Raw genomic sequence first — 20,724 nt, 5'->3', positions numbered from 1 at the left:
AAGCAAATGTAGTCATGTATGCTGATGATTCTACATTGTTCTCTGTTGAACATACACTAAATGAGCTACAAGATAACTTAAGTGATGAGTTGTTAACAATCACGCAATGGGTTCGAAAAAACAAACTGGTTTTGAATTTAGATAAAACCAAATGTATTGTTTTCAGTAACAAGAATAGTATGTCCAAGACTTTTGATTTGAATTTATTCATCAGTGAGGTGCCAATTGAACAAGTGTCAAATGTTAAGTTGCTTGGTGTGATGCTGGACAATACTTTGTTCGGGTCCAAACATATAGATCAAATAGTAAATACAACGGGGAAAGGCATAGCTGTGGCCAGAAAATGTTCTGCATTTATTCCTTATTCACTTTTAAAAAATGTGGTACAGTCAGTTTTATCGTATCTTGAGTACTGCTCTCTGTTATGGTCAAGCTCATCATAGAAACAACAAAAAAACTTCAGATGGCTCAGAACAGAGCAGCTAGGTTTGTTCTTCATCGTCCTTTCTAGACTAATGTTAGTAACATGCATAAAAAGTTAATGTGCGTGCCGGTTAAGGTTAAACTACACTTAAGACTGTTGGTTTATTTTCATTAGGTATTAAAGCATCACATTCCTTGTTTCTTCTTGGTCATGTGGGACTCATGATTATTTGACACGGCAAGTGAGTAAGGACCAACTTGTGTTACCGTGCCCACAAACTAACTGGCCGAAAAAGAGTGTATTGCATCGTGGTTCTGTTGCATGGAATAGTGTCCCTATAAATATTAGTAAAAAAACGTGTAGCCATATGTTTTCAGAAGGAAGTGTTTAGATATTCTTATTAATACGTAGGTCCATATTTTACGTGTTCTGATATGTTTAAGCATATTGAATTTTTGTTTTCTTTAAGTGTAGTTTTTTTTTTCTACTTGATTTTTTATTGTGTTTTTTCTATATTATAAATGTCTATTTCTGTATGGTTGTGGACCACAGGAAGACCACTCTGTGGAAGCTAATGGGGATCTAAAAAAACAAGATAATGGTTGGCGGCTGCGCAAATAATCTTGTTGCTAAGCGGGTCTCGCTCGCTCGTGGGCGGGCTCTTTCTTTCGCCTTGCTGTGCTTTTCCGGGAGGATGGCCGATAAAAGGAATAGGTTCCTTGTGACCCCACAGGGATCCAGAATTATAAAATAACCTTCCGAAACAAGTTGCAGTGCTTGGGGAGTGTATCAAGTACAGAAATACTAATTCAACTCGTTTTTCAACAAATTGACCATGTTAAGCATGATAAGACAGCATGTTTAACAGTGTAAAGAAGTCAGAATGCATGAAAAAGCATGATATACGATCTTTAAAGCAATTGATATTTTAATTAATTCATTTATTAGAATCATGTCTACTCAAAGGCAACATCACTTTTTAAATGACACATGAGAAAATGTGTCTCGTCTTAAACAAATAACAAACTATCCAAAATTAACAAAGAAGTTCTAATCATAAGGTTCACGAATGTTTCGGATGTGCACTCTTCACCTCGCAGCTCGCGCCAGGTACTGAATATCTGTCGGCAGGGGGCGCGAGCCCATGACACTGAGTCCAGTGAACGTGAATCTGGAGACATGCACTACTGCGCAGTCAACGTGAGACCCTTCAGGATCAGCGCTGTACCCCCAACCCCCTCCAAATCCAGTCAACACTTCCCAGCGCGTTATATCTGAAAAACCCGCAACACTTCAAGCATTGAGCGGTATTTCCGAAACAATGTCCGCGTGGTTTTTGAGGGTCGTCCTGCCACGTTTTTGCATCGTTTTTAACGGGGGAGAATAACGAGAGACCCAATCGTCTGTTGATCCGGATGAACAAACTCTTGTAAAGTAAACTCGCACCAGATTTGTGCCGCGGACAACTTCTGTGAGTCAGAATCAGTGAGTTTCGCTGATTTCTTCTTAACATCTCATGCATGGTGTTCTTTTAAAATGATGATTTTGAGTGTTGTAGATGGACTAGACGTTGCCTGTAGCACTGGACGGACAAACAGTAACGCAAACACTTTGTGTGTTTTGTTTAGAAAGTTTGATAAAAGATAATCGTTTTATGTTCGACTCATGTTCCTGTAGTGCTGTTCAACTTTGGTCCGCAGTCAAGTGTAACTGAGGCAGAAATAAAGTGGAGCAAATGTAGCGCACTTTATTTCTCAATATGTTTTAAAGGGGCCTCACACGGGCTCGTTTATGGGTTTATTAGGTGGGAAAACACTTTATAGGTTTGTTTAAACCAAGACTAGAATAACAGAATGGAAATGAAGGTATACATTTACTGTTAACCCTGATATAATGCTAAGTTGGATTCATTCACGTGGCGCCAGTATTGCAGATGTCTAATGAAGGTTTAATGCTTTGTAAGGGTGCTTCAGGTGTATTTAAAGCACACTTTAGATGTTTACAAGCTGGAGAAGCTAACATCTTTTATTAATTTAGAGTAATCACATGAATTCTTTATTTAACACTTGTTTTGATAGTTCAAGCTTCTTTTTAATTATACAGAAGACATTGTATGAGTCATTGTACTATGGTGCAGCCACATGATGTGATAGAAAATATGATAACACGTTTTGAAAACACTTTACAATCATTTTAATTACCATTAAAAGTAGGCTGTTTACATCCTAACTGTTGGTTCATCTACAGTACAGTTGAATAATGAGGTAACTTGCCTATACAAGTGCTTTTTCAGACTGAGATGCTTCATTGAATGAAGCTGGCAATCCATGAAACATAGTTGTCATTACCTGTGCGATTCATATTGAACAAAGAGGTACAAATGGATCGCAAACACAATATCTCATTTAGACATGTTTTGTTGCCACACCTTTTCTTTAAGAGAAGCTTCAACAGGTCTTGCATCTTATTTCAAAAGTCTTTGAATGACAAAGAAACAACAGTGGGACAGATTTGTTGAAGTTCCTTAAACATATTTAAAGATATGTCTTTATCTGAAGTTTATAGATCTCCTTTTCATTTTTGTTACAGCCTATGAGTGATAGACTGATATATTGCATTGACAAATGGACCATTTTTTACAAATGGGTGATATTTTTCTGGTTGGAACCAATAATGTCACGTGTGGACCTTTTGTGTTCTAATCTGTTAATAAATAGGCACTTAATACACAATAATTGTTAATTTAGTTTCACCAATTTTCTGTATGTCTCTCATTTACCCTCATTGCATTTGTGTTACATTCCCTGTCCAAAAAAAAGTCACCACCTGGGCAGTACTATGATCTGGGGTTGCTGCTGTTGGTCAGGTCTAGGTTCAGAAAGGTTATGTGCCCAAAGAATGATGTAAACTGACTACCGGAGTATACTGAATGACCGGGTTATTCCATGAATTGATTTTTTCTTCCCTGAGGGCAAAGGCATATACCAAGATGACAATGCCAGGATTCATCGGGCTCAAATTGTGAAAGAGTGGTTCGAGGAGACATCATTTTCACACATTGATTGGCCACCACAGAGTCCAGACCTTAACCCCGTTGAGGATTTTTGGGATGTGTTGGAGAAGACTTTGCACAGCTTCCTGAAAAAATGAATGCAAATCTGAACCGCAATAAATGTTGTGACATTGCAGAAGCTTATCAAAACGATACCATTGTGAAAGCGTGCCACAATCAAAGCTAAAAGCGTTCCAATGAAATATAAGGGTGTGTGACTTTTTGAACGGGCAGTGTATATCGGCCACAGTGCACAGTGCATCGGCCATTAAAAAACCCATTTAGGTCGACCACTACAGCCTATTTGCCAACTTGAAGAGATTCCCAATGACAAGGTTTGTCCTTGTGTGCATGTTGTACAGTTTTTCCTCTCAAGGCACAGCAACTTATGTTTACTTACATTAGTTAGTATTTTTTTGCAAAATATAGGCACGTTTCAGTAGTCCAGAACACTTAGTAGAGGTTTTAAACCTGCTGATTTAAAAATATATTTCTCCATTACTGGCCCTGATGTTCATTCATTCATCTTTTCAATTCATTATTCATTATGTTTCACAAACATTATTACCATCAGCAGATTGATATATTTCCTCCAGTTCAATATTTGTCTGGAATTAAATATGGTCTGGTTTGAGGGTAATTGCTTCTTGTCAAGCATTGAATGTACACAAATGGAAATTAGAATATTGGGAATTTCAGAACGGGGTTTGGCAAGATGGCTTCAGGAATATTTAAATGTTATTTTATGCAAACCATATGGCTTGGAATGGAAAATGTCTAGACATTTGACGACCTTTAAAACACAGACAGGTTTGCAGGACTTTCTCCATGAACTTGCATGACCTAGGTTTACTACAAGTACAGCAAGAGAGATTCCTCTCTCGTCCTCCCATCCTCTCTCTCTCCTTCTTGTTAAGGGTTAGTATCGTAAAATCATTCCTACCAGCCCACAAACGCTCACGCTCCAGCAGCATGCTCTGCTGACCCAGAATTTTCCACTGCCCTCGTGAAATAGGAGCTGGGAAGATGATCGGGCCTCACCAACCAGAACTTGAATGCCATAAGGAAGCACGCAGAAACCCTGTTGCTGGCAGAAGCCCTGTGTTTAATCAGGGCAGTTCATACATCAAGGATTTAAAATCCTCATTCAGCCAAGAGAATAGCTCTAACCCTGTTTCACCAGAATGACCACACCTTTGGCCCATCTGTGTAATGGACGTTCAAATTTTATGGATTTTTTTAGCACATCGAGTCACTGATGTATAATATCTTACACAAGGGTTTGCACTTGTTTCAACATAACAGATTATTGACTTGCTTGTGCAACTGCCGTTGTTGAATGTCAACTTTGAACCTTGCATATCAGCTTCCTCTGCAGACTGAATCGATCGTGATAGGAAAGGTTGGATCCTGTCTCGTATCCTTTTTGTCTGCAAACGATCCACAGCTTTCTGTGGCAATGCACTTATTACAAGCTGAATTATGCTGGCGTTACCCGGACCTGCCAATTATGAGATGCTTTCATGAATAAGATTTTATGTTTAAAAAATATGGACTGATTGACCATTTAGTACTCATTAGATGCCCTGTCAGGTTAGGAATAACCCAATGGTTATCTGTATGTTTTGACATCTTGCTGCTGTTTTAAAAAGCACTCAAAATAAGTTAAACCTATTCTTAATGTCCTACAATATTTGTTTTACATTTTGAACAAATTAAATTATTTTTGCATTACACACTCAATGTAAGGTCAATGTTTATCTTGCAGACATTGAGATTGGCTATTTTTTTTTACTGTGGACGAGTGTTTCCCCCTCGGTGCAGCCAACATGCAATGAGTCGAAATAGTCTATAATAGTCTATTTTATTGTGTGCGTTTTGCTGTGCAATGTTTTTTAATGTGGTATTAGTTTATTTACATAGGAATCACAAAATTTAGAATTTGACCAGAGTGGGGCTGAATGTACATTATGTCCGTTAATCTTTGCCAAACCAAACTCACCCCAGAGAACCGTTGACTTTGGCTGACTGGACTTACACCGCAGCTAAACAAATTTCTACATTGAGACGTGAGCTTACATTTTTAAGACAGTATTGGTCTAAACTATTCGAAATCACTGGAAACAATGTAGCATTGTATCAATGTTACATTTGATCAAATCTCTTATAGCTTTCTTGTTAAATTTGCAACACAACCGTTTCTGTGTAAGTGATGCTCATGCATGTTTCGCATCACAGAAGTGAGGAAGATTGCGCTCAAAAAACTATACATTTCGTTGTTGTCCCAATTAAAAAGAAATATATTTTGAAGTATGTTTGTAGGCAAACAGTTCTGGGTTACCACTGCCTATCACAGAAGGGAAAAAACTCCTATGGTAGTCAATGGTGCCCCAGAACTATTTAGTTTCCTACATTTTTCAAGATATCTTCTTTTGTGTTCAACAGAACAAATAATTTTATACAGTGTTGGAAGAACTAAGGGTAAATAAATCATGACAGAATTAGAATTTTTGGGGTGAAATATACCTTTAAAGATTTATTCTTATACCACGTACATAGTTGAGCGTGACTTAATTTATTGGTTTAGAGACCAGCGAGGTTGAAATTATAAACTGTGATACAAGGATTAGTCACTGATAAATCTGGATGTTATCAATTCAGTTTTGGATGTTAGCCCAATGTGAATGATACTTTACCCTCACACTTGTTAGCCACACTTGTTAACATAGTAGTGCCTTTACTAATGCCTACAAGCAGTCATTTAGAATTTAGAAGTTGTTTTGATTGTAATTTTGTGACCAAGATTACATAGAAGGTAGCAAAACCAGATCCCTTCAAGCACATCTCTCATGGTTGCATCAGTTTATCATTTAAATGCTGACTGCTACAAACATTTTACAGAATATTTCATATAATATTTCACAGAGGAACTAATTTTCAATATACTCCCCTACATATGCAAAGTGCAGTAACTACGCAAACGCTAAAACTGAAAAAAATGCCTTTAAAGTTTTTTCACCAGCCAGTCAAACTTTTCTACCATTTTTTTTGGTAGAAAAGTGGTAATGCATTTATGTTATCCATTAGGAATATTTTTTTTATAGATAGAAAACACGACCAGTGATGTGACCTTTGACCACCAAAATGCAGATACTGCACTCTGCCTACACAACTAAAACATTATTGCAAAAGAAATGTGCAGTATCTACAAACTAAATGTGTTCATCCAGCTTTTTTCTTGTGTTTCTTCCTACATGTTTATTGTTTTAAATAACCTTAATCATTTTATTGATGGTTGCTCGTTGGGAATGTTAAAATTGCTCAAAAGGGAGCTTCAAGATTAAGAGTCATCTTCTCGCAATGCTCCTTTAACCACAAAGTTTTTCTCATTCTGATTCATAGCAATCTGTGAAATCCAAAAAACGAATTGGCAAGATGCACTCTGACAGTTGAAAAGCAGATAATTATTATTGAACAAATATGACAGGACACTAATTCAACAAATAATTTCTCTATTAATGATATCTATAATCATAAAAGCGGTTGCATCTTGCGTTTTATTGAGTTGGCAATTAAGGCTGATTTGTTCGGTCTCAATCATGTGATCTAACATGGTTTGCAAATTATGGATCGCATTGATTTAAAAAATCGCCTATGTATGTTTAATTTGACATCCAGTAGCCTGGAGTAGGTGGCGACAATGCTCCTGAGTAGGTATTTGTCATTAAACGAGAAGAAAGCTACTGACAGCTACTTCATTTGATGCCTGGTGCAGGTCGAGTTGTCACTTTGCTGAGTAGGCGCAGCTATTGTTAGCTAATTGCGCATAACAATTACTTTAACAGAGCCAGAATTTTTTTGAGGGAGTAACCCTTGTCTCTACAATTAGATTATCTCCGGAAAGATGTCCGAATCCACGAATATCAACGCAATTATAAATTATCATTACGAGTGTCAGTGTGGATTTTGCCTTCAATGGAGGAGGTAGGCTAATCCATGTTTAATTTGTTAGCGGCTGCTAGTCAATGTCAATTTTTTATAAAGCTGTCATTTGCCTTGCTAGGAGTTAATTCAAGTCAATTCAAGTGCTGAAGGCTCTGCTTTTGAATCGGTCTAGCTGTTCTTTAGTTAGATACACAATCTGCGCCGCGCTGCCTTGAAGGTGCCTATTCCTGGAGACGGTAGATTAGCTTGTTCAGGTGAGTTGTATCAGAGCTTGGGCTAAACTCAATTGGAAAATGGAACACGCAGGCCAGAATTGAGAACTACGGCCCTAAACACTATTTAGAAAAAAGGTAACTGTCCCTAAAAATTTTAAGAGTGACATGTTACTGTAACACGTTTCTAAAATACATCCTTGAATGCATAAATCTTAAATATTGTTCTATATTGATGCGCCGGGATGTCAACAGAAAGCATATTTTAGAGGTTAAAGGACTCATTAAATGAGGACTTATAACAGGTTGGTATGATTTATTATGGTCTTCATGAATTATATTTTGCTTAAAAACACTCAACGGCTGTGTAAACAAAACCCTTTTTGCCTTGTCAAAAACAGCTATGCTCACAGCAACCCGTTTTGGTTCTTGTCTCTTTTAATAATAATGAGTCACAGCGCACCCCAGCCCCCTTCCGTCCACCATGTCAACACAACACGCGTGTAGTACTTCCTTGGCAATGGTTTAGCTAAATTATGTTTCCTTAACTCCTCTGTGGTTAGTTTAATTTTAAACGTCTCAAATTATTAGTTCGGAGACTAAATCCATAACAGAAAACAGCGCTCACGTTGTGCATGTATGCTTGCATAAAATCCACGGAATGCGCACCTGCAGATCTCAGTGGAATTATGTGGATTTTAACAGTTGTTGTTGACAAGTTTTAACATTACACACTCAATGTAAGAGCATAACTAGTGTGGTCTGACAGATTTCTCAGCCTAAGGACGAATGATGTGAGATGTTTATAACAAAACTAACCGCAGTTTTGGACCCTGATCAATAAGGAATCAAAACAGCTTGCCGCAGCTGAACATATTAACGCACATAATGTATTAACATTCATACAGCTAAACGGCAAGTGCCCAATTGCCAAATAACATATAAATATGTAAGTTTAACACTGGCTTTGAAGGATCTATTTAGCCCGTGACTGACTTAGCTTCCTTCGCTATCGTATGCTAATGTTATCCTCCTTTATATACAGTACATGAATGTCAATTTAGACTGTTTATAAAAATTACTTACATCTGCAGTTTTTTCTTGTTCAGTCGGTCTCGATCTTTTGAGGAACAACTTTGAAGCTAATCCTGCTTGTGCTGTCCCAGGTTGAAAAAGCACTCTGGCTTGAAGTGAATCGCTTAAACAAGCAGGTTTTTAATTATGGTTTCTGAGGGATTTCCACAAAAAATAAAATAAATCCACTCCTGTCTCTTCCGAGGTTAGGACTCTGTGCAACGACTACATTGCTGTCCACAAACTTTGGCGTCACGTTCATCGATGTTGCACTTGAAAAGAGCACGTGTTTAATTGTGTAGATACATCAGCGGTAATATAATTATAAACATTAATAAGAGCCGGCGTCTACATTACATCAGGAGCGAAATCTGAATGGCTCGATTTCTCACATGCTTGCAGAGAAAGGCATACCAAAACAAAGTTGTTTTTCACGTTTTCTGGTTTGCTAGATGCACTAGGGACCCGATTATAGCACTTAAATAGAGAACAAATTTAACCTTCATGCAATGGGTCCTTTAAAGGAGAGGAGCTGTTTAACATTTTCTTTACATTGGCAAACAAACAGCATGCACTGCTGTAGCAATGCTGCATATGCTCTAAAGGAGCGGGAAATTCTTTCAGCCAATGAGAGTCAAGGAATTTCCACTCCTTCTCACAGCTATCTGCACAATCAGGCCTTCTGTGTTGAAAAACTGGCCCCTCGAAATCCCTCGTGGGGTGGGAACCTTCTTACAGTCAAGGCCTTCCCATATACTATAGCAGAGAAGCTCAGTTTGTACATGCCACATTAAAAACAAGAGTTAAACAGAACTGCATATATATATATATATATATATATATATATATATATATATATATATACTTATAAGTGTGAATAACTTATAATTATTCTGATAATATCTAAAATCACATCACGTGGCTTGTGTCAGTTAATGTTAACAGGATTAACTGCACATGACATTATAGTGTTACTACAACATTCATCTCGAGAAATCCAATCACAAATTGTCAGGAGAGATCATCATTGGAATTTGTCATAGTAAATCTGTGACCACTCGGTTTTGATTCACTATGTACGGTATAGCCTACATCATTCACTAAGTCACTGTATCTATTTTCACAGGGTCTGGGGCTGTGAATGCACAGTAGCCATATGTTACTTTCCCAGCCCGAAGCTACAAAATACTCGCTCATTACTACTGACAACAGAACAGATAGCAATGTTTGGACAAGCTGTGAGTCTGGGTTTGTTTTGTGAAGGGGTAGCAGCATCCAAGGGCAGAATACTACTTGACTCTAGAGTTCTTGACGACGGCAGGGAGAAGGGATGGAAAGTGTTATTTTACGCTTGAAGTCACAGGTCGAGCATGACAAAACCACGTTTTTGCTTAATATGTATTTTGCCACATTTGGAAATCGTGGCTTGATTTTTTTTAAATACGTCTCAAGTGCAAAGAAGAACAACTTTGAAACCAAAGAATAGTCTAGACCTCATCATTAATCAAACTGAATCCATAAATGCACAACACAGCCCATTCCAGATATATTTTTTTAAATTACTTCAAGTGTGAGGTTAATATGGTGCACTTTTATACTATATCTCTAGTGTTTTTTTTTCCTTTATAAGATGTCTATTTGACGGTCTACATAAATCTATGTATGAAATTGAAATCGGCAGACCTGATACACCGGTCACCTGTCTCATAGCTAAATGATTTACGGTGTGACAAAGCAGAAATAGAATGAGCTGATTATTTTTAGCTCAGCTCTTTGAGAGCTTCAATAAACCTGTTTATTCCACTTGGTTTTGAAAGTAGTTTATCACAATGTCATTTCAGACAAATCATTTGTTTTTATATGTTTAAATGAAACTACATAGGGAACGCACTAAAGCTGACAAAGCAAAAAAAGCATCCAGCAGAATAAAGTTAATGGTGGTTTATGCATGGCACCCTGTCAACAGTGTTTCTGTAACACATCTTGCAATCATTTAAATTCTATTTATCCAGTTTAAATTCTTCATTCTGCTTGAGTTGATGTCTCATTAAAACAGTACAAGCGTTTGACATTTTGTATGTGAAGCTGAATTCAGGCAGTCTAATGAAATTTTATAATGGAAATATTAGTTTGGCAGAAAAGCCTGGAGCAGTGCAGATCTTCAGAGGAACAGAAAGAGTCTGAGTCGTTTCCAAGTGAGCATAACAAATGGAGTGATAAATCTAGTGTTTTTTTTAGGGAAAGATAAATATAAAAAGGTATTAAAATGCACAGGTGCATATAATGTAAATTATGTTTTTGTATTTTTTGCAATAGACAGGTCAGGTTTTAATCACTGCCTGAATGCCAGTGAAGAATAAGAGTGTGCGTGCAATAGAGTGCCGCAGAGATGAGATTACATTTTTTTATGCAAACCCCGGAAGCGAGTAAGCATTTTAAGACTTCCGGTTCCAACTTGCTAACAAGTTGCTAAACGTGACTACAATTAGCACTCAGCATCACTTTATATCGTGTCATCAAGCTTTGCAGAGAGACCTCGAAACTTATACTCCAATTATTCATAAAGTTTGTAGATGCCACTTGCAATGGCATTTATTAAACAAACAAGTGTCAGGTTGTTGAAAAAACCTAACCAAATATTAAATTTGGTTAAAAAAATGTTTTATGATATCACAAAGATCTTCTATATATAGGCTTTTTGATGTTTGTTCAATATTGATTTACATTTGAGCCTCAAAAGAAAAATGTTCTCAAAATGTTCTCAGACACAAACTGAAGATTCTTCATGACAGCATTCTTAAAATGAACCTACGGATAATGACAAACCATCTTGTGTCTGAAAGTAATGAGCAATACTGGGGTTGTGTCTGGATGTTAATTGTCTGGTGTCGGTATAGGGTTTCACATAGACCAACTAAAAATTAATGTCGGTGACAGCCAATCCGTTTGGCATTGAGGAGTGAAATAGACGAGATAAATTGGCTGAGATGGCCCTGGGGTCTGTGGATTTCAGTTTGGTAATTTGAAGAGAAGTGTCATGAGATTATTTTTCTGTTTTCTTTTGCGGCACAGGGAGATGGCAGAGGCTATGGCTCACTCTCTCTCTCTCAGTCTGCTGTACCTTGGCTTGCTGTGTGGGAACGTGTCTACAGGAGGGTCCGAACTGTTTGCACCAGGTACCATATTCAGCACAACATTTCACATCGCAGACAGGCTTAATGTTGCTCACCTTTGCTATCTGTCGTCATTTCATTCACCATAGCATGGTCCACTTAAACATTTTTTTTAGCAAGAAATGAATTTATTGAGTAATCAGAATTTTCATTTGTTATTAATGCATACATTTGCAAAGATGCCTTTTATCAATCATAGAATAAAATCGTAAATCTATATGCCAGATCATTATCGCAAAATCATTGGGCTTGTGTCAAGATTATTCACCTTTGAGCACACAGAACATTTTACTTTGGTCTAGTCAAACAATCCTTCAATAAATAGTTTTGTTTTAAAGTAAACACATTGACTGTGGTCATCCAAAGTCCAGGGACAGGATACAGTGGTGCTTACGAGTGACGATCAGCCAATGCAGATGGCATCACCGCACGTAGCCAATTATTTATGAAATACAGAAAAAGTGAAAAGATTAAAAATGAAATATTGATACTTCTTTGTAGTGACATTAATACCTTACACGTGGTATAATAGACTTTCAGGGGTGTAGTGAGGTTTCTGGAAATAATGACCCAGTAGGTGCTCATAAATTGGAGCACAGACTTTAGCACATTGATTAAAGCTCATCGTAGTGTTTTATGTTTGAAATTAGACTGCTTCAATATAGATTCAGTTAGTATTTAACTACCGCTGAATAAAATATTTTTACTTGGAACTTGAGGTCTGTTAAGCAGTGCCATTGGTGCAGCGTAAGGGGGGAATTCAAGTGTCTTTCTTAATATTACAGTCCCACTACTGCATTAACATTTTATCCAGTTCATTTGTCCAATTCATCAGCTATGTTGCCATTCAAAGTTTGCAAAGTTGGAATATCGCAGAAACACTCACAAAAAAATAAAATAAAAAAACAAGATCGGATGCTGGTTAATCCAGTTATACTGTCCATTGAAGACACATCACATTTTTTTGTGCACAACGTGGACTTTACTGGAACAAAATAGCTTTTTGTTTTGTCTTATCGGATAATTTTTTTCCCAAAAATGTAAGCATATACTTTTTTATTACATATTTTTAGAATCTTTATCAAGCTTAATATGCAATATCCCAAATGTGCATACAAACAGGTGGATGGAAACAGCTATTGTGAGTTTCATCATGCCACAATGTTCTTAAAAAAGAAAATCTTTCCCGTAAATGGCTTATATACTGTCGCCAGGCTTTGTGCAAATCATCTGTACCATTTAGATGTTTCCAGTCTAATATATTTATTTCAAGCTTTCAACATGTTGTCCAATTATATCAGGCCTGTAGGTGCAGGAGGTGATGCCCAGAGTTTTCAGCACCCTATGAGATCATCATCATAATGCGCATTAGTTTGCTTAATAAACCCCCACCTCACTTGTTAAGGAAATGCAATGCCACATGAACACATCTCAAAGGTTTTCTGAGGACAGAGTGCGCTTTTATTGACAACAGCAGCTATGCAGCTTGAGTTATTCTTTCAGACAGGGGCCATGTTTGTGGACTTTTTTCCAAGAGAGGTCTGGCTAACATGACTCTCCGATTTTGGCCGGAATTTCAAAGACAGGAGGATGCCTTATGGAGGAGAGAATGAGCTGGCGGTGGCTAAACCAGCTGTGGCATGCTTTTGCTGTCAAGATCATATGTGCATGCTAATTAACATCTACAATAAGATTATAGACACAAGGCAGTGTTGTGAATGCTGTTCCTCTGCTTGGTGAAAAAATCATGTTCACGCAATACTGTAATGACTGTAATGAGAGAGGGATGCTGATTATGTTTTAGATTTTGTGCTTTGCAAGGTAGATTTAAGAAACAGTTCACCTAAAAATAGATTTTTTTGACATCATATATTACCCTAATGTCATTCAAAACCTGTATATGACTATTTCTTCTGTGAACCACAAAAGAAGATCTTTTGAGGAATGTCTCGGTGGTTTTGTGTCCTTACAATGGAAGTCAATGGGGGACAATGTTATGAGGCTACCGACGTTCTTCAAATATCTTCTTTTGTTTTCTGCAGAAGAAAGAAAGTCACATAATAAACATGTAATAAACAGCTGGTAATAAAATGAGTTAAATGTGAAATCGCTTTTCTGCCAAAAAATACATGGTTACTATACTTTTACTATAACACAACCATGGTTAATTTTCACAAGGTAATCTTCCAAATACATGAATATATCCGCTGCAGTCCCAAAGACTGCTTTTGATAACACAATCCTGATGTGTTACCATTGTATCCTTTTTGCTTCAAAAATCCTTTGCTTTATCCAAGTTGCTTCAAGGGGACTGTTCTTTAAATAAATTAATAAACAAACATAAACAAACAGCAGTACCGAGGACTTCACAGCAACGTGTGTGTACAAAGGAAATATTAAGAGATTCTTGGAAGACTGCCTGTTTTCCCTCCACTAACAATACATTCAATGAGCCGCAAGCCACTGCACCTCTTAGAAGATGTTCTCCACAGAGCGTGTTGTTTTAATGGCCTGAGAGTTATGTAATGATGCTGTGCCAATTCCATAATTTTCGCTACTGAAACCCTCGAGTGACGCAGTCTGCGGTGGGCGGAGAAGAACACGAGAGCCTGCACCTGTGACTAAGGGAGTTGAACACGCAGGCGGGGTCGCTTTCTTGTGGACTTTAGTTTATTTACGTTAGGCAGCAGGGAGGAATCGGGAGGAGTCTGAGGCCGCTGTCTTTGAGACCTGGGGAGAAAGTTGAACAGCGGAGGGCAGCGGAGAGCCTAGCGTTATGTAAGTGGTCTTATAAAATTGAGTCCAGTTGCCAAATAGAAAGCAGTGGGGACTGCAGGGCTGTTACACGCATACTTTTTCTACTTCACCACAAGGAGCGTGCAAATAAAACCATTCCTATTACATATTTAAAACATGCGGTTAGAACTGCGGTGAACGCTATTGCCGATTCAGCATATTGGTTTGAGGAAATATGAGGGGAAAATTTTGAAGGTTTTGTGGATGGATTTTGAGGGATGGCACTGTGAAGGTTTTAATCTGTGGTAATAAAAAATTAGAACTGCAAGCTATTTACAGGAGCATCTCAGGCTCAGAAAGTTATTTTGTAAAATGGCGTGGGAGAAATGATTTAGTAGATTATCTCAAGTAATGTCAGGTGAAGTTAAGTCTTGCTGTTATGGAATTAGGAAGGTTTATAGTCATTTTTGTAGATTCATGCATTCTACTCCACACAAATCTGCTGCACTTCTCTCTGTAGGTCTAGATCTGTATATTAAGTTACATTTATAATGGATGTATTTCACAGCTCTCTGCAGACAGTGGCTTTTCAGTAATAGATATAGATGAGTGAGAATATCACAAGACCATAGAAAGCTGTGTACTGAATATTACAGGCAAATGTAATTTTGACATGATTTGTGTCTCAGGGCGTCTTAGTGATCCGTACATAACGTGGGGTGTCCAGACGCAAGATTCGATAGTTTCTTACAATATAGTTTGTCATGGTTTACGACCAGTACAAAACAGACTTGCATCAATAGCCACTGTTTGTTTACTGTCTTATTTGTGGAAGGTACACACTAGTTCTGCCTTTCTCGAGGACATGATCGGCAGTATCGTACTTAATGCTGTTTCATCTGACTCGGACGCCTAACCCGAAGTTAACTTGTGGCCTGTGATGGTTATGATATAACCGTTTATTTACTATTTAATTTATATTCAATTCATTTATGTTAATATTTTATTAATATATTTCATTAATTATATTCAATTATATTAAAACTACATTTATTAATTCTATGTGAAGATGTACCAGTACTTAAGTTTGGGGCACATAATGTGACGATGTTTCTTGTCCACGACACAACAAGAATTTCGGAGCCCAAGCGCATAATCTGACATCCTGACTAAACAGACAAAAAAATGTGCCATGGTAAAAATAACAATACTTTACTTTCTCATCCCACAATGTTAGTCCAGTGTATTTTGTAAACAAAAACTGATCTTGGAAAGCCACTTTTTGAGACAAGCAAAAGCATACAAACAGTAAAGCCTTCCAGTGTTGTTACACATATGAGCACTCTTGGATTGCTGCTTTTGCTTATCAAATTAGAGGAATGGAATTGATTTATAATGGTCTTCCTCTCTACATTTTGTGTTTGCATTAAGTGAACACTTGCAAGGTTACCGAGTGTAGAATGTGTGTGTGTTCTCACCAGTTATTTATAACACCAGTTTACATTCTGCTGTAAGTATCCTTGGGTTCATTTGACCTTTCGTTTTTGTTCAAGACACTTTTTCACTCTACCACCCTCTTTTTCACTTGCTCTTCAAACCTCTGCATCTATGTAGCCTAATCCCCCACCTCACCCGAAGAAATTAATTGCAAATAAATTGGTGTTAATTGTAATCAACACACCAAACTGAAAATCAACAGAGACAAATGCTGGTAGATTATAACAATATAATGAGCAATTCAACTTTTTGATATTCTACACAAATGACTCGAAGATCTAAATAATTTTAAATAATCGTTAAATTTAAAGAATGCATTTTATTAACGGTTATGAAATAACACAGGTGCATGATTTATTTAACAAAAGTCCACTTTTAATCCTTTTAAATGGTTAATAATAATAATAATAAAATGGTTGCATTGCTTGACAGTTTGCTTCGTTGTCATGTTTAGTCATTGGAAAACATATGTTCCTCAACTTTAAATGATCGTTCAATTATTAGATTGACTTGTTTCATGTACATGTTCTTCTAAAGTCTATGTGTGACATTTTACGGTGAGTTTTGTCTCACGGGTGTTCACATCATGAGAACTTTGCTCACCATACTCTGAACACTCATATTGAACTGTTTAGAATCAAAACCTTGTAAATAGAACGATTGAAATCCTATAAAATGTATGAAACGTTGATATTTCACATATGTAGGATGATGATCAATATATTGCTTTCTATGAAGATCAACAATGAAGCGACAACTTGTGGGCCAGGACATTGTCAGAAGTGTAGGCTATTTTGTCTTTCCCTCGCCTCAGGTTTGCCCCCATTTCACCATTGGGCTGTTTTCAAAGACAAAGCATAACAGGTGATACATAGCCAAGCTGTCATGGCAGCATGTGTATTTTTATGTGCTGGACTGATGGCAGTTTGTCCCTTCCTCTGCACTGACACAGATTCTTGTGCTGGCAACACTTACTGCTCCTCTGTCCTGTCACAAAAATAAGACCGTTTTAGTTTTCTCCCTGCAGTGAGCCGAGAGATGTAAAACAATATGCAGTGACCCAACAAGCCGCTCTGAACATGTCTGAATGTCATTGTACTGTATTTAGATTTAAAAGATCAAGTGATGAAATCCCGTTCATTTCAAGTTCACACAGGTAGAATAGAATAACAACAGGTGTGTTTGATCATATGACCATGTTTTAAGCTTTTATTAGAGATGCACAGATATACTGGACAATAAAAATATTTTTTTGCAAACTATCGGCAATAGGCTCTGCAATATTTAATAGGCTCTGTATTCAGAAATGTTAAGAAAAGTTTGATGATCAATATTAATAGTCATTATATGAAATAATAACATTCAGAAGGTTAAGAAAAAATGTAGTATCGGTCCACATCTAGTTTTTCTTCATTTAAACAGTTTGTAGTCTAATTTCAAGCATACCGTGTCTTCATGTGATACCTTTACATGAGTGTTTGCCTTGTTATATGTTTGCATGTACGTTTCAGGGCCAATACATACAATTGTGTGTTTGTTTAAAATGATTCTGTGTGCATCGTGTGCATATAGCTACACCCTACAATATGTCGTTCCAGTATTATTCCAGTAATATTAATCCAGTGCTAGAAATTTGTATTTTCAGTGATCATTTTTATGACTTGTTGTTTTATTCAGTTCAATTTGTGTTTATCTCATATAGAGCTTTTCTCTATTTTTATTGTGACAAAGCGGCTTTACAAAAACACATTGTAGGACAAACTAAAGACAGACTAAAATGGAAGCATCTTTAGGGTATTAGTCAGACTGTTTTATTAAAGGTAAGGTTTGATTTTGTTGGTTTTTAAAAATTCTTTTGACATGTCAAAAACTTGCACTTGTGCATTCTCAGTTTTGAATTGTTTAAATAGTTACTTCATCTGAATTTGTAGTTAAATTTCTGCACATGTTTTTAGGTAGCATGTTCTTGTTCATGTGTCCTTACCAAATGCGACACGTGATAAAATGTATCTTTTCCATGTTAATCAGAGGTTTTGTCCTAACAGCTCTGCCCACACAACGATCTCATTCTATGTAATTTCTGCACCTCATGAATATTAATCGCCAAACATGGATGAAGACAGGCTATATACATTTGATTACATACATTTAGATTCGGAAATTGAAGCATAGCATAACTGAAGTCGTGAGAACAAGACGCATCTCTCTTTTGTTGCACTCTTCAGCTGCAGCGTACAAGGCTGCGTGGAGAAAAACGGCTCTGGTTGGCTGTGTTTTGTGATTGATTGTCGCGTCCCGCCCCTTTTTCGCGTTCGGTATGGACAAACAAATCGCTTATTGTAGGAATCTCATCGCAACGTGTTTGGTCAGGATGCGGTGTAATAACACTGCAAAAGTAATCGTGTATCAGGGTTGATTTGTTGGAGCTGCACTTCGTGCTTTCCTGAAACTTAATTGATTATTTCAATTTTATTTCTCAGTAAATATTGAACCACTTTAGTTGCGGTTATGCGCTGAGGTCAGGGGCTTTTCAGATATGCGCTCATTAAGTGCTGTTTGTATGTGTGTAATTGGTAATTATTTTTAAAGGACAGAGAGAAGGAAAATTCTATAATCGCGGCTGTCATAATGCGCCTATTACTGGTGTTGTTTATGAACAGTGCAAATGAAATCCTGATGACCTCATTGATTCTGAGGTCAGTATAATCTGCGGGGGAAAAAACATGTTTTGTAAAGTGTTTATGACAACAGCAGCAACCGAAAACATTGACTTTTAATTATTCCTTAAGAATTAAAAAAACTAGTCATCTTGTTGGAAAATAAATTCCTAAAGCTGGGAACAAACACGATTTTACTAAAATTATGAATGAAATTTGATTACCAATTATCGTGCCTATTCCAGTTGTGCTCAGTCGTTGTTTAGAATCTCAGATAAAATCATTCAGTGTGTGGTGTCTTATGATTCTAGTCTTAGAATTTATGAGCCAGTCCGTGCAAGTCAACCTCACTAAAGGTTTTATTAAATGTGTTTAATATTTACGACTGTCTGCTGCAATCAATGACATCACAGCTGCACTGGAGACGGTATACAGGCAGAAACAATGAGAGAAATGCTGCCAAAGGTCAAAGATAAGCTAAAATAATAAAATAAGTAAGTAACCTTTTTGTGGTTATTTTATGTTTAAAATAATAATGCGAAATATACTGTATATGAGGAGTTAAGATGCAAAACCCTCTGAATCCGTCATTATTATCAGATATTTCAGTGTGGTATTTAGCGGTTTTCGAAGCAAAATTATTTGAATTACATAAGTGTGTGGGGAGCGTTCCATCAAAATCGTGAAATATTTTTTGACTGCAGTGGCTTTTAAATGGTTTTGCATCTGAACACTTTATATTTTTATGATTAAATGCAGAACAACAGGTGCAAATATTAATTAAGACACAGCTACAGTTGACGAGGGTCTATGACATGTTCAAAATTCAAATTTTAACATGCAACCAGCAGCATAACGAAAGATCAACGACAGCACCTGCATTCACATATTATCACATTTTAACGAACCTGCAGCGTTTTGGACAATAATATAAATAATAATTAATCCAAAGCATAAAATAAATAGGCAAGAAAATAACTTTAATATTTACCAAATTATGACCAAACGAAAACACCCGGAAATTTTATTTCCGTCAGAGGGTTTTTTCATCAAATAAAAATAGCAGGCCTATCTCACTCCAACGCTTGGCTAGTTTTTATTTAATAAAATAACACGTTAACGTGTTGTGGGGACAGTCTGGATACATCAATACTAGCACATTTTGACTAGTATTGATGACAGAATTGAACTATCCAGGGCTGAAAGCTAACTTTTTTGTACATAGTACCAGTGCTACAGAGTGTAAAAATGCATTCGTAGCACCGGCCGCTGTACAGCCCTGCTATCCCTTTTAAATTTGAAATTTACCTCAAACCAAGCTACTATTCTTTTTGTAAGAAAACGTACTGAACAAGTATATATGTGCATAAAAAACATGGACAAGGTAAAAAATCCCTACTAATTACATATTTTTATGAACATTGGAAACAGCTCCTGCAGACCCGAATGCAACAAAAGGTTTCTTTTTTTTGTCCGCACTGTTAATCATGTTTTTTGGGTGACGCACAGCTGTAGACTTAAACTCAAAAGCACTTACATAGGCTAAGTGACGTGAAGCCACTTACCAGACGATGCTCTTCGTCTCTTAGTGTCAGTACGATAAGCACTCTCTGATTCTGCTATTAAACTTCACTAATGCTGTCCTTTTATCAAATGAGGTGGAAAAGATTGTTCAGCAACTCATAAACTCTGAGCCAGTCGAGACAATTACTTGACGGTCACAGATAAAGGTGCTTTTTTAAAGGACTTATTGCGATCCATCAAGATGCTTTAATTGCCTAAAGGGGCCATTTATTCAGAAGTTTGTTGCTTGCCGAAGTGAAAAACATTAGTCCTGACTGTCTGTCTCGGCTGGTATCCTGGTTACCGGTGGTCTGGCTTCACAGGGAGCGGAGTAAACATCATGTTTATCATTCGCGGGAAACCTTCACCAATACGAGCCGTTGCTTTGTGT

General features: G+C 37.1%; 1 protein-coding gene across 2 annotated transcripts in view; it reads left to right on the top strand.

The window, feature by feature from the left end:
- The first annotated feature begins 1,589 nt into the window (after positions 1 to 1,589).
- The window catches only part of ghra (growth hormone receptor a), a 35,997-nt gene continuing 16,862 nt past the window's right edge, over positions 1,590 to 20,724 (top strand). Inside the window, exons 1-2 of one of the 2 annotated variants that reach the window (XM_056772589.1) lie at positions 1,590 to 1,895; positions 11,780 to 11,883. In XM_056772589.1, the coding sequence (XP_056628567.1) occupies positions 11,784 to 11,883 (100 nt within the window). In that variant the 5' untranslated portion in view covers positions 1,590 to 1,895; positions 11,780 to 11,783. Of the gene's footprint in view, positions 1,910 to 11,779; positions 11,884 to 20,724 lie in introns of both variants that reach the window. The other variant, XM_056772588.1, reaches the window with a different exon arrangement.

This window comes from Triplophysa dalaica, chromosome 18 (genome assembly GCF_015846415.1).
Source record: "Triplophysa dalaica isolate WHDGS20190420 chromosome 18, ASM1584641v1, whole genome shotgun sequence".
NCBI classification, from domain to species: Eukaryota; Metazoa; Chordata; class Actinopteri; order Cypriniformes; family Nemacheilidae; genus Triplophysa; species Triplophysa dalaica.
This window is presented reverse-complemented; position numbering and strand designations above follow the sequence as displayed.